We start from the raw sequence: 14,576 nt of genomic DNA, 5'->3' as shown, positions 1-14,576 counted from the left end.
GGGTACGGGGGTCTCTGTGGGGAACTGTGACTCTTTGCCGCCATGAGGCAGGCCGGGCGGCTCGGTGCCCTTGCTGCCTTGTCCCTTCCCCCGGCCCCCAGGCTGAGACCAGGCTGCCTTCGGGCGTAGGGGAACCAGTATAATAATACTGCCTAGGGCTCCATAGATCCTAAGGACCACCTCTTGTGCCTGTGGCCCCGCCCATACTCCACCCCCACTCTGCCCCAGGTCCCGCCCCCCACTCTACCCAGGCCCAGCCCCTCCCCACTGTCTTCCTCCTCTCTCCCCTCCCCCTCCCTAATCACCCACTTCCAGGCAAATCCCTGAACCCAAATGAAGCAAATGACATTAGAAAGAAATTGCAGAAGAGTGGGTTTTTCTCAAAAGAAAATGGAGCATGTTTTCCACTGCATGCCAGAAGGTGAAGACTGGACACTCAGAAGGTACCTAATTAAAAGCACTAAATTTAGGAATAAAAAATATCAGTCACAGGTATTTTGATATACCCTGAAGTTTGTCAGAGATTTATTTGCCAAAACTTTGTAGTAAGGGCAAGTCCGCTGTCCTGCTGAATACAACATTAAATATTATGGAATACATGATGTAGCTCTTCTCTGTTTTACATTTTCTTAATCAGTATTTCTGAGCTGATTTTATATTTTAAATGTACTCTTAAGCCTTCAAAAAGTAATCATTCCAGATTACTACATATTTAACTCCTTGAAACAAAGACATTATTTTAAATTAATCAGTCACAGAGGTTTAGTGTGTTTATAACAATGTTCATTGCTTTTAGAAAAAGGGAACACTCATTTACTTTGTGTGATCTCCATAACAATAGACATGTTTATGAAATTTCACCAACTTTAAAAAAATATGTTTCCAAAGATTTTAGGCATAACAAAGGAAAAGGCCGTGAAAAAAGCTAGTGCGGTCTTGGGATGCATCAGGCGAGGTATTTCCAGTAGAGATAGGGAGGTGTTAGGACCATTATACAAGGCACTGGTGAGACCTCGTCTGGAATATTGTGTGCAGTTCTGGTCTCCCATGTTTAAGAAGGATGAATTCAAACTGGAACAGGTACAGAGAAGGGCTATTAGGATGATCCGAGGAATGGAAAACTTGTCTTATGAAAGGAGACTCAAGCAGCTTGGCTTGTTTCGCCTAACTAAAAGAAGGTTGAGGGGAGATATGATTGCTCTCTATAAATATATCAGAGCGATAAATACCGGAGAGGGAGAGGAATTATTTAAGCTCAGTACCAATGTGGACACAAGAACAAATGGATATAAACTGGCGATCAGGAAGTTTAGACTTGAAATTAGAAGAAGGTTTCTAACCATCAGATGAGTAAAGTTTTGGAAAAGCCTTCCAAGGGAAGCAGTGGGGGCAAAAGATCTGTCTGCCTTTAAGATTAAACTCGATAAGTTTATGGAGGAGATGGTATGATGGGATAACATGGTTTTGGTCATTAAATATTCATTGTAAATAGGCCCAATGGCCTGTGATGGGATGTTAGATGGGGCGGGATCTGAGTTACTACAGAGAATTCTTTCCTGGGTGTCTGGCTGGAGAATCTTGCCCACATGCTCAGGGTTTAGCTGATTGCCATATTTGGGGTCGGGAAGGAATTTTTCTCCAGGGCAGATTGGAAGAGGCCCTTGGTTTTTTTTTTTTGCCTTCCTCTGCAGCAAGGGGCACAGGTCACTTGCTGAAGGATTCTCTGCACCTTGAAGTCTTTAAACCATGAATTGAGGATTTCAATAGCTCAGACATAGGTGGGAGGTTTATTGCAGGAGTGGGTGGGTGAGATTTGGTGGCCTGGATTGTGCAGGAGGTCAGACTAGATGATCATAATGGTCCCTTCTGACCTTAATGTCTATGAATCTATTCATCTATTTTATATCTTACTAAGGTGCTGATTTTGCTGGAGGGATCTCTTAAAACTAGTTAATCAAATAGTCAGAAGTAAAGAAAGGGAAACTCGTTTGTTCAGCTATGTGGAAGGAAAGGGGAGTTGTCCCTTTAAGGGCTAGCCTCTTTTCAACGGGGGGGGGGGGTGAAGGGAGAAAGGGATGGAGAGAAAGGACAGGAAGACTTTGGAAGCAAGTTTTTTCTACTATAGTAATTAAAATTAAAATGTGTATTTTAGATAAGAGTGGTATTTCGAAGAATTTATTTAAAAAACTATATGTCTGAAGATCCAAACATTTAAGGTTAAAGATGAATACTCACATTGTGTATCTAAAAATCTATGCAAGGATTTTTTAGAGATGTGACTTTAGAATCTTCAGCAATCTTCTAATGAAGTAATTTTAAAGCAAAATTTAAACAAAGGTCCTGTAGAGTAGACTAACATGTTCTGAGTAAATATTACAATAATGCACAACTGTTGGATTCCAGTCATGTTTTGCTAAAAAGGGGAAATGGGAATAGGAAATAGGGGTAAGGAAATTGCTTTTTTTTGCTAAGGGCAGGAATGGGAACAGGGACACAGGTGTAAGGCTCTGTGGTGTCAGATCTGGGAAGGAGGATACGAAAGAAGGAAACTGGAATCATGCTTGCTGGAAGTTCACCCCAATAAACATCGAATTGTTTGCACCTTTGGACTTCGGGTATTGTTGCTCTTTGTTCATGCGAGACGGACCGGGGAAGGAAGTGGGTGAAGGAATAAGCCTCCTAACAAGGTCTAACTGACAAGAAATGGAGCAATAGCCATGGCGGCCTCATCTTACATGTCTGGCTGGGAGAAAGCAGTCTGAGTCCAAAGTCTATCCAGTCTATCTAGTATTTTAGGCTTAGTTTGCATTTTTGTTTATTTTCTAAGTAATCTGCTTGGATCTTCTTGCTATCACTTATCACTAAAAATCTCTCTTTCTCTAGTTAATAAACTTTATGTTTTATCATAACCAGTGTGTTTTGAGTGAAGTGTCTTGGAAAATCTCAGCTCTGTCAATAAAGTTTCTTCAATATCTTTCCCACATGAGGGGAAAGTGACATATATTAATGAGCATGCATTGTGCAGATCCCTTTGCAGTACAAGATGGCATAATTCTGGGTTCATAATTCAGCAAGGGTGCAAGGCTGGCGATATGGGAAATTGGCTGTTTTCTTCTGTTTGTCCTTGAGTGGCTTAGGTAAAGCACTCAGGTAGCTCTGTTGGTTGTGCGACGCCAACTGCACTCATGTTGGATGATAACAGGGCCTGGGAGGATGGTTGTGTCACCAGAAGGGCATTGCAGAGAGGCCCGCCAAGCTGAATGGATACGGAGTTCAGTGATTCCACCGGCATCCAGATGTGGGGAACAACCAATCACAGAGGTTTTAGAACAAACTGATAAACTAAACATTAAAAGTCACCAGGCCCATATGACATTCACCCAATAGTTCTGAAGGAACTCTAATATCAAATTTCAGAACAACAAACTGTGATATGTAACCTATCACTTAAATCAGGCTTTGTACCAGGTGACTGACAAATAGCTCATATCGTGCTGATTTTTAAAAAAAGACTCCAGAGGTGATCCCAGCAATTATAGGCCTGAAATCCTAACTTTAGTACAAGGCAAATTGATTTAAATTATAGTAATGAACAGAATTATCAGACACATTATTTGCTGTGGAACAGTCAACATGTCTTTTGCAAAGGGAAATCATGCCTCACCAATCTGTTAGAATTCTTTAAGCGGGTCAACATATATGTGGGCAAGGGTGATCCAGATGATATAGTGTATTTGGACTTTCAGAAAAACTTCAACAAGATCTCTCATCAAAGGCTCTTAAGAAACATAAGCAGTCATGGGAAAAGAAGGAAGGATCTCTTCTGGATAAGTAACTGGTTAAAAGATAGGAAATAAAGGGTAGGAGTGAATGGTCAGTTTTCAGAATGGAGAGAGGTAAATCATGGAGTCATCCTGCAGTCTGGAGTGGAACCAGTGCTGTTCCACATATTCCTAAATGAACTGGGAAAAGGGATGAGCGATGAGGTGGAAAAAATTGAAGATGATTTAAAATTATTAAATATATTTAAGTGCAAAGCAGACTGTGAAGAATTGCAAAGGGATCTCACAAAACTTGGAGATTGGGCAACAAAATGGCAGATGAAATTCAGTGTTGATTAATGCAAAATTAGCCACATTAGAAAAACATAATCAAAACAGCTGGGAACCATAGCTTGTGAATATAATAGGCCAAGACAGGCTAAGCCTCCCCTGGTGCAGCTGTGGCCACTGCCCAGCAGTTGCAGGGTTTGTACAGGGAACTTTTTATTATTTATGTGCCATGCAGGTTCCAGGGTAGTTGAGGAGGCAATATGTGCTACTCAGATTCTTCAGTAACCTTGCTGCATTCCATGGAGATTACTAATGAAACCAAGAAGATGAGTAACACATACTGCTGTGACAGGCTGTTACCCCTGGGGAGCAGTCTGGGAGCTGTGGGAACCGCTCTGCCCATTAACCCTCCAGTTGGGCGGGCCAATCTTACACTGCTTTGCTGGTGACACAGTCAGCCTCCACAAGCCCTGCTATCACCCAACATGACAGCAGGCAGCACCGCACACCCAACTGAGCCTCCTGAGTGCTTTACCAAAGCCACTCAAAGGCAGGCAGAAGACAACAGCCAATTTCCCAGCTCCCCAGCCTTGCACCCTTTTTGGAGTATAAACCCAAATGTATACCCTCTTGCACTGCACAAGTGTCTGTACAGCATAAGCTCATTAATATAGGTCACTTTCCCCTTGATATGGGAAAGATATGCAACAGCCATTTTACACAGAGCTGAGATCTTCCCCAGACACTTTACTTAAAACACACTGGTAAAGTTAAAGCATAAAACAGGTTTATTAACTACAAAAAGATGGATTTTAAGTGATTAAAAGTGATAGAAATACACTCAAAGCAGATTACCTAGCAAATAAACAAAAATGCTAACTAAGGCTAACATGCTAGGTAGATTGGATATGAATTAACAATTTCTCACCCTGCGTGATGATACAACCAGTCCGCCAAGTTTCCATATGCAGACAAGAAATCCCTTTAGCCTAGGACTAGCACTTCCCCCAGGAGTGAGGCCAAGAGATGCTGTCACTCCCCATATTATATAGCAGAAAAATATAAATGGAGTTAAGTGTCCTGTGGTCTGGTTCCATGCCCTTGCATGTGCTGCAGTGTCATAGCAGGCGTTATCCATACACAGTCCTGAGGTTTCTCCTGAAGGTTCACCAGATGGCGTATAAACTTCTCCTCCAGACTGTTGTTTCCCCTAATGTCCCATTACTAGGAATAGGCCCTTCTCAAGCAGCTGTCTGGACCATAAGTATTTTGCCTAGTGTTTGTCACTCAGGTATAATGACATTTGAAATACAGATACATACTCAATATTCATAACTTCAGATGCAAAAATGATACAAGGATATAAATAGGATCATCATATTCTGGAAACCATATTTTTTCCATAGGAACCTCACAAGACATTTTTGTACAAGAAGCATATAACTATTTCATAATCATATCATCAGCATACAACTATGATTAATATTGGGGGCAGTTTCACAACCACCTCCTCAGCTATCCTGGAACCTGAATTGGGCATATTAAAAGCTGAGGTTCTTTGGGAAGAGACAAGCATCTCCCCTGGGGCAACTTGTGGTCTCAAGAAAGTAGGGTAAGCATGATTGAGGGGACTCTGGCCAGCCCGGGGAGCCTCCAACATCTGGGGTCTGCCATGGGGTCTGTGAAAGCTCTGGGATTCTCTGGGATTGGGGGGTGGGGATGACATTCCGGCTGTGGGGGTGGGGCAGAAGAAGTGGGGCAGAGGACTCCACCCACTGCTCATGTTGAAAATTGTAAGGAAAGGGATAGATGATAAGACAGAAAATATTGTGATGTCTCTATATGAATCCATTGTATACCCACACCTTGAATACTTTGTGCAGTTCTGTTCATCCCATCTCAAAAAAGATATATTAGAATTGGAAAAAGTACAGAGAAAGGTGACAAAAATGTTCAGGGGTATGGAACAGCTTCTATATGAGGTTACATTAAAAATCCTGGAACATTTCCGTTTGGAAAAAGAGAAGACTAAACAGGGATATAATAAAAAGAAAAGGAGTACTTGTGGCACCTTAGAGACTAACCAATTTATTTGAGCATAAGCTTTCGTGAGCTACAGCTCACTTCATCGGATGCATACTGTGGAAAGTACAGAAGATCTTTTTATACACACAAAGCATGAAAAAATGGGTGTTTACCACTACAAAAGGTTTTCTCTCCCCCCGCCCCATTCTCCTGCTGGTAATAGCTTATCTAAAGTGATCACTCTCCTTACAATGTGTACGATAATCAAGGTGGGCCATTTCCAGCACAAATCCAGGGTTTAACAAGAATGTCTTGGGGGGGGGTAGGAAAAAACAAGGGGAAATAGGTTACCTTGCATAATGACTTAGCCACTCCCAGTCTCTATTCAAGCCTAAGTTAATAGTATCCAATTTGCAAATGAATTCCAATTCAACAGTCTCTCACTGGAGTCTGGTTTTGAAGTTTTTCTGTTGTAATATCACAACTTTCATGTCTGTAATCACGTGACCAGGAGATTGAAGTGTTCTCCGACTGGTTTATGAATGTTATAATTCTTGACATCTGATTTGTGTCCATTTATTCTTTTATGTAGAGACTGTCCAGTTTGACCAATGTACATGGCAGAGGGGCATTGCTGGTACATGATGACATATATCACATTGGTGGATGTGCAGGTGAACGAGCCTCTGATAGTGTGGCTGATGTGATTAGGCCCTGTGATGGTGTCCCCTGAATAGATATATGGGCACAGTTGGCAATGGGCTTTGTTGCAAGGATAGGTTCCTGGGTTAGTGGTTCTGTTGTGTGGTATGTGGTTGCTGGTGAGTATTTGCTTCAGGTTGGGGGGCTGTCGTCTCATTGCCAGGGGCTGTTCTGAAGCCAAAAGAATATTTGTTCTAATACAGAACTAGATAAGTTGACTGAGGATATGTCCATCAGTAGCTATTAGCCAAGATAATCAGGGATGAAGCTCCATGCTCCGGGTGTCTCTAAACCTCTGATAGTCAGAAGCTGGGAGCACACACAAGGGATGGATCAATTCATAATTGGACTCATCTGTTAGTTCCCCCTGAACTATCGGCACTAACCACAGTCAGAAGACAGGACACTGGGCGAGATGGGCCATTGGTATGACCCAATAAGGCCATTCTTCTGTTCTTAAATTGTTCCTCTGATAGATGGGCTGCTACAGACCAGCCATTTCCAGTGGCTGCCAGTCTTACAGAGGTGGCAAAACCGCCCTAGCCAACATCTAGGGGCTGTTCGGTTTGGGATGCTGATGCGGTCTAGTGCTGACAGAGGCTAGATCTGGGATGGATAAGAGAGAGATTTTCCCCACATTTAAATTTCTGACGTAAAACTGAAATGTTTCCTTTTCATCCATATTTTATGGTGAGTTTTCATAGAAAATGGATCGTTGTTCTCTGTACGCTCAGCTGCCCTGATATTGCCCAGCTGCAGCTTCTTGGCTCCACAAAAGCAATTGGAGGCTTTTCGTCTGCTGCTTCCTCACAACATAAACAAAGTTTGCACTGACTGAGTCTATGGCTGGATTCTGTGTATGGAAAGGTCAAAATCTCCTGCCCAGGCTAGGGCTGGGGTATTGTGTTCATCAGCTACTCTGACCAGCCCTCCTATCTCTCTGCAGCCCCCTCCACACTGTATAACGCCCCTGCAGTAGATCCTGTGGGAAGTGGCTACTTTGACAGGCCTTGGTAGCGCATCTCTGATGAACATGTGCTAGCAGGGAACTGGGGAGGGTCCTAAAGCAATTATGAAGGCCCAGAGATTGTGGGAGAGTGGGCCTAGCTACCAGTGCATCACTGAGATCTATGCACATCATTGGGGACCCCTAGATCTGGGGTCCCGACTTTCATTCCTCAGGGAGAAGGGAAGGGACCTCGACTCCTGGAATGATCGGATGGAAATTTCCATGTACTGAGCCTTGTGGAATCATAGAATATCAGGGTTGGAAGGGACCTCAGGAGGTCATCTAGTCCAACCTCCTGCTCAAAACAGGACCAATCCCCAATTTTTGCCCCATATCCCTAAATGTTCCCCTCAAGGATTGAACTCACAACGCTGGGTTTAGCAGGCCAAAGCTCAAACCACTGAGCTATCCTTCCCCCATGATAATCTACCTTTCCTGACCTGTACCCTGAGCTTGTAATGTAGGAAAGAGGGCTGCCGAGGAGAAATCTTGTCCTATATTATTAATTATTATTATTATTTCTTTTATTTCAGCAATATCACAATTGTGAGAGCATCATCGTTACCACTCACCACACCCGGGGTAGCCATGTGACTAATCAGAACCATACGAACAGTGATGACAAACCCACATTACAGGAACAGAGCCTGCAGTAGGGCTTCCTCTGCAGTCCAGTTGTGTAGCATCACCACACATTCCCTGTGATTTGGCCTCCTGCACTTTGCCATTGGCCATGACAAGGTTAAAGCTGGTGCACACGAAGCCAAGCAACTGAGGTACCCTGATGGCCAAGTGGCCCCCAAGGGAATGTGCAAGCATGCTTCATAAACACAGTTGCTTGCCTAGATGAACAGATTCTGCCTCCTGCCCATGTAAGCTCTTCAATGGCTCCTTGTCATTTAGGGTGAAGACCTCTGGTGTCAGCGGCTCCCCGTCTAGGTACGTTGGCACGTTTCACTAACTTTAAAAAGCAAAGTGATGTGTAAAGGCTGGAAGCTGTTTCCATTGGCAGATGCTCTGTGCAGCGGCAAAGGACTCAGCTGGGCTGTCGTGGTGACTCAGTGATGGTGCTGGAGGGCAGGCAACGCTAGGTAGCTTGGGATCCCCTCCTCTACATCTGCCCATGCTCCACGGTGGGTTGTTCAAGCTACACAGAAATCTGACATTCAAAGTGAGCTTGCAGTCCTAAAACACTGATGTCCTGAGTCAGGATTTTTCAAGGGGTCCCATTTCTAGAGGGGTCCCATTCCTGTGTACTCTGGGCCCAAACCTACCAAGGGCTGAGTGACAGGAGACCCCACCAAATATCCATGACTAGTTTCCAAATCGCCTCAGGTTTATTTGCTCCTGGAAATGGCACCAGAAAATGCATTTTCAAAGGTTGTATTGTCTGGCTCGATTGTGAAGGCAGGAATTCAGAGCTGCGTTGCTCTGTGGTAAGAGGTATGATAGGGCATATTACTGTTTCCTGACTGGCTGAGTGGTTCAACATTTCTGCCCTGTAGATACCCCTCAGAGTTACAGGACTACCTGGATATCTGCCCCTCTCTGGTCTCCAAGTGCCACATGTCAGACCTCGTATCCTTCCCTCTAATGTGGTGGAATCCTGCGATCTGCACATCCTCAGATTGGGCCGTGGGCCACAACACACTGTGGGGGGACTCTGCTTGCACAGTAGGTCCGATTGGGTTCGGCCCCTGTGGTATTTCCCTCTGGGAGGCTATGACCAGTGCTGAGACGAGTGACCAGCCAGCCTTCTTGAAGCAAAACACTGTGTAATCTGAACGGTAGGAATAAAGATTAACATGGGAGAATAAGAGGGATTTACAAGAACAGTCTGTACACCTCTCTGACCCCAAGTCCTCCCACTCTGATTCAGATACAGGTGGGCCCAGGGCCTTCAGGTTTCCCCAGTGGTGTCTGTCATTGCAGTCTGAAGAGCTTCTCAGGAAAAGCTGCCCCATCTGTGGACAGGTTCCCATCACTGGAAAACAAGCTGTTTGACATGGCTGGAGCCCAGAAACAGGCTCTTCCCAACCCATAGCTCTGGTGTTGTCACTCAACCTCCCTGAAGTTCTGCCTGAGTGATGACTATTCTTGATCTGTGCCTTCCCATACTGTTTGTTTTCCAGCAGCCTGCTATTAAACTAAGAAGATCCATAATGGTTTCACCCAATATGGATATAACATAAAAATCCCAAAAGTTAACTTAATATAGCTCTAGAGAAAACTGGGTTTAACACACACATTCATTTTTGAAGCTTGGCTCCTTTTCTGTCCCAGTGCCGTTCTTGTGTGCTACGGATCTTATGAATACCAGACAGAGACAGTTAGAGAGTGAGAGAACAACAGGCTACTTTCCTGTGGGAAACGAAGTTCCATTTCCATGAATTTGACTTTCATATACGCTTCCTGCAAACCCTCATCCTGGCTGAATAACAGCTGATGGGGACACTATGTACTAGGGGAGTTCTATCCTGATCCCTGTACCTGTTACCAAACTGGATACAGGCTACAGACTGACAGAACAGAGCTGGAGGAGAACGGTCAGCTATTAACCCAGGGACAGAGAAGCTGCTAAACTTTTCTTTGCTGACAAGTGACTGAATGAGGGCTGAGACACTGCAATCTTTTCAGCTTGAGATGACATCCAGAAAACATACACTACATTTTAAGTCCCACTCTAACCTAACCTATTTCCTAATATCCAACCTAGGTCTCCCCCACGGCAACTTGATGCCATTACTCTTTCTTCTGTCATCTATCACCACTGACAACAGCCAAGCTCCATCCTCTTTGGAACGCCCCTTCAGATAGTTGTAGATGGCTGCTATCAAATCCCCCCTCAATCTTCTCTTCTGCAGACTAAACAAGCCCAGTTCCCTCAGCCTCACCTCATAAGTCATGTGCCCCAGCACCCTGATCATTTCTGTTGCCCTCCTCTGGACTCTCTCCAAATTCTCCACATCCTTTTTGTAGTGGTGGGCCCAAAACTGGACACAGTACTCCAGATGAGGCCTCACCAGTGCCGAATAGATTGGAATAATCACTTCCCTCGATCTACTGGCAATGCTCCTACAAATACAGCCCAATATGCAATTAGCCTCCTTGGTATCAAGGGCACACTGCTGACTCATATCCAGCTTCTCAACCACTGTAAGCCCCAGGTCCTTTTCTGCAGAACTACTGCTTAGCCAGTCTGTCCCCAGCCTGTAGCATTGTGTGGGATTCTTCCATCATAAGTGTAGGACTCTACACCTGTCCTTGTTGAACCTCATCAGATTTCTTTTGGCCCAATCCTCCAATTTCTAAAGATCACTCTGGAATCTATCGCTACCCTCCAGTGTATCTATCTCTGCCCCCAGCTTAGTGTCGTCTGTGAACTTGCTGAGCGTGCAATCCATCCCATCATCCAGATCTTTAATAAAGATGTTGAATAGTTGTATGATACTATCTTCTGGTAACAAACAAGAAGCTGTTTCTAATCAGGGTCATGAACACAATACCTCTGCAATACCTGTGCAAGACTTTCCAAAAAGTCTTGAGAAAAAGACCACTGGTCTGTGTTTCAGGAAAGAGTGGAGCACACATGAAGGAAAGGGGAGTGTAAAAGGGGTTGTATGTAATTTTCACCATTAGCTGTTACATGAGCATGGATGAAGTTTATCACCAGGAGCATTTGTTTAGGGAAAATGAATAGAGCCTGGTTCTTAGCAAATTGACACATGTAAATCTGGAGTGACTCAGCTGAAGTCAAAGTTAGGAAATTCAGAACGTGGCCCTGGGAATTTATCCCATGTGCTGAAAAGAGGCAGTGGCTTAATTTGGACTTTCAGGAGTAGAGAAAATAATTATAAATAAATAAATAAATTGCACTTTATACAATGGGCCACACTCAGAAGTGTAGGGCCAGAAAGGGTGTCTGTGGGAAGGTCACAACTGTAAAATCACAGAGTGTTCACGTAGGCTGCAGAACTTACAGCTACAAGCTATCAATGTGACTAAGAACCGAACAGGATTCAGAGAGACTGGATGTTTATATGGTGTCATAAAGATAAAAGGAAGGGTAAACCCCTTTAAAATTCCTCCTGGACAGAGGAAAAATCCTCTCACCTGTAAAGGGTTAAGAAGCTAAAGCTAACCTCGCTGGCACCTGACCAAAATGACCAATGAGGAGACAAGATACTTTCAAAAGCTGGGAGGAGGGAGAGAAACAAAGGGTCTGTCTGTCTGTCTATATGCTGCTTTTGCCGGGGATAGACCAGGAATGGAGTCCTAGAACTTTTATTAAGTAATCTACCTAGGTATGCGTTAGATTATGATTTCTTGAAATGGCTGAGAAAAGAATAGTGCTGAATAGAATGACTATTTCTGTCTGTGTGTCTTTTTTGTAACTTAAGGTTTTGCCTAGAGGGGTTCTCTATGTTTTGAATCTAATTACCCTGTAAGGATCTACCATCCTGATTTTACAGAGGGGATTTCGTTACTTTTATTTACTTCTATTTCTATTAAAAGTCTTCTTGTAAGAAAACTGAATGTTTTTTCATTGTTCTCAGATCCGAGGGTTTGGGTCTGTGGTCACCTATGCAAATTGGTGAGGATTTTTTACCAAACCTTTCCCAGGAAGTGGTGTGCAAGGGTTGGGAGGATTTTGGGGGGAAAGACGTGTCCAAACTACGTTTCCCAGTAAACCCAGTTAGAGTTTGGTGGTGGCAGTGGATATTCCAACGACAAAAGATAAAATTAATTTGTACCTTGGGAAAGTTTTAACATAAGCTGGTAAAAGTAAGCTTAGGAGGTTTTCATGCAGGTCCCCACATCTGTACCCTAGAGTTCAGAGTGGGGGAGGAACCTTGACATATGGGTAACCAGAAAATCAAATTACACGAGTGAGGACTGTTTTAAAAACTCTTGGAATGGCTCTAAACCTTCCTGATTTACAGCACAAAATATCTCTAACTAGTGGGTGTCAGGGGGAAACATCGGGAGCAGGTTTTCTTATAGCTGCCCATTGCAGAACTCTTTCCACCTTCCTCTGGAGCGTGTGGAACTGGCCAGTGCATACTGGGCTAGATGGACTACAGGTATCATCCAGTCCGCAAATGTCTATCTTGGTATCAGTCGTGTAAATCCTAGACTTTGTTTTTGCTGATTTTTCTTTAGCTTCTAGGAATCTCTAGAATTGTACAGCGAGTGGAAAGATGTCTTGTTAAATATCAGCTAGTCTCCTGTTCTTTTTCTTTCAGGAAGGAAAGTTCAAAACAAATTGGATCTTCACACTACATAATGTCAGCTGTCAATGACACCACATTCAAATCTTCAGTGTTCCTTCTCACCGGGATACCTGGGCAGGAAGACGTCCAAAATCTCTGGATCTCTCTCCCCTTCTGCTTAATGTATGTTATTTCAATATTAGGAAATTCAGTCATTCTGTTCATTATAATAACAGATCCAAACCTCCATGAGCCCATGTACATTTTCCTTTCCATGTTGGGCTTCACAGACCTTGGCTTATCGATAGCCACCATACCAACGATACTGGGCATATTCTTGTTTAACTCTCGGGAGATCAGCTTCGATGCCTGTTTTGCCCAGTTGTTCTTTATCCAGTCACTTCAATGCTTTGAATCGTCTGTGCTTTTGTTGATGGCTTTTGACCGCTTCATCGCGATCCGTGACCCACTGAGATATGCCTCCATCTTAACTCTGCCGAGAATAGCCAAGATGGGACTGGTGTGTGTTCTAAGAGGGGTGGCTGTGATACTCCCATTCCCCCTTCTCCTGAAGAAGTTTCAATACTGTCGAGCTAATGTCCTCTCCCATTCCTACTGTCTGCACATGGAGGTCATGACAATGGCATGTGCAGACTTCACAATCAACAACATCTATGGTCTGTTTACTACGGTCCTAACAGTGGGGTTGGACTCACTGCTCATCTTCCTCTCTTATGTGATGATCATCAAAACAGTGCTGAGCATCGCGTCCCACAAGGAGTTCCTCAGGGCCCTGAACACCTGCGTCTCCCACCTCTGCGCTGTTCTGCTCTTCTACACGCCAGAGTTCAGCCTCACTTTGATACACAGATTTGGGAAGGGCTCTTCTCCCTTGCTTCAGATTGTCCTGGGCTATGTCTACTTGATGGTTCCTCCACTGATTAACCCAGTCGTGTACAGTGTGAAAAGCAAACACCTTCGTTCGAGGATAATCAGGGTGTTCATGAAGTGAAGGGTCAGTTTATCATCCAGTCCCAATACTGGTAGCAAAGGAAACAAGAAACACAGGACATAGCCACTGTTCCCCCTAAGCTGTGCGCGTGTGTGTGCTCACACAGATCCTAAGCCCCACGCAGATGGCGAAACACTGCATGCATAACAATTTGCACAGAAGCACAAAAATTTGCAGAGAAGAAATTTTTTGCCACACACGGCCTGTCAAAAATTAGAGGGAACATTGGAGACGGAAACCTATTCCATCCTGGACCCTTATACTTCTGATTATGGGGGGAGGGATAGCTCAGTGGTTTGAGCATTGGCCTGCTAAACCCAGGGATGTGAGTTCAATCCTTGAGGGGGCCATTTAGGGATCTGGGGCAAAAATTGGGGATTGGTCCTGCTTTGAGCAGGGGGGTGGAGTCGATGACTTCCTCAGGTCACTTCCATCCCTGATATTCTATGATTACATGAGCTACTGATATCCACTCTGTACAGACACATGCAGATGGGGACTAAGGCCTTAAGCAATGGTAAAGGGGTTGTTTCCACCCACTGTTGTGGGAGGAGAGGGCATTG

General features: G+C 44.1%; 1 protein-coding gene across 1 annotated transcript; it reads left to right on the top strand.

Annotated features, from left to right (window-relative positions):
- Positions 1-13,074: 13,074 nt before the first annotated feature.
- LOC144278918 (olfactory receptor 51G2-like) lies at positions 13,075-14,013 on the top strand. Its single transcript, XM_077840303.1, has one exon. It carries the CDS (start codon positions 13,075-13,077, stop codon positions 14,011-14,013), a length of 939 nt encoding a protein of 312 aa, XP_077696429.1.
- Positions 14,014-14,576: the final 563 nt, after the last annotated feature.

Source organism: Eretmochelys imbricata, chromosome 1, assembly GCF_965152235.1.
Source record: "Eretmochelys imbricata isolate rEreImb1 chromosome 1, rEreImb1.hap1, whole genome shotgun sequence".
Lineage (NCBI taxonomy): Eukaryota > Metazoa > Chordata > Testudines > Cheloniidae > Eretmochelys > Eretmochelys imbricata.
This window is presented reverse-complemented; position numbering and strand designations above follow the sequence as displayed.

Coding starts and splice junctions, on each gene's coding strand:
- LOC144278918 (XM_077840303.1), top strand. CDS start 13,075: ATGTCAGCTGTCAATGACACCACATTCAAATCTTCAGTGTTCCTTCTC.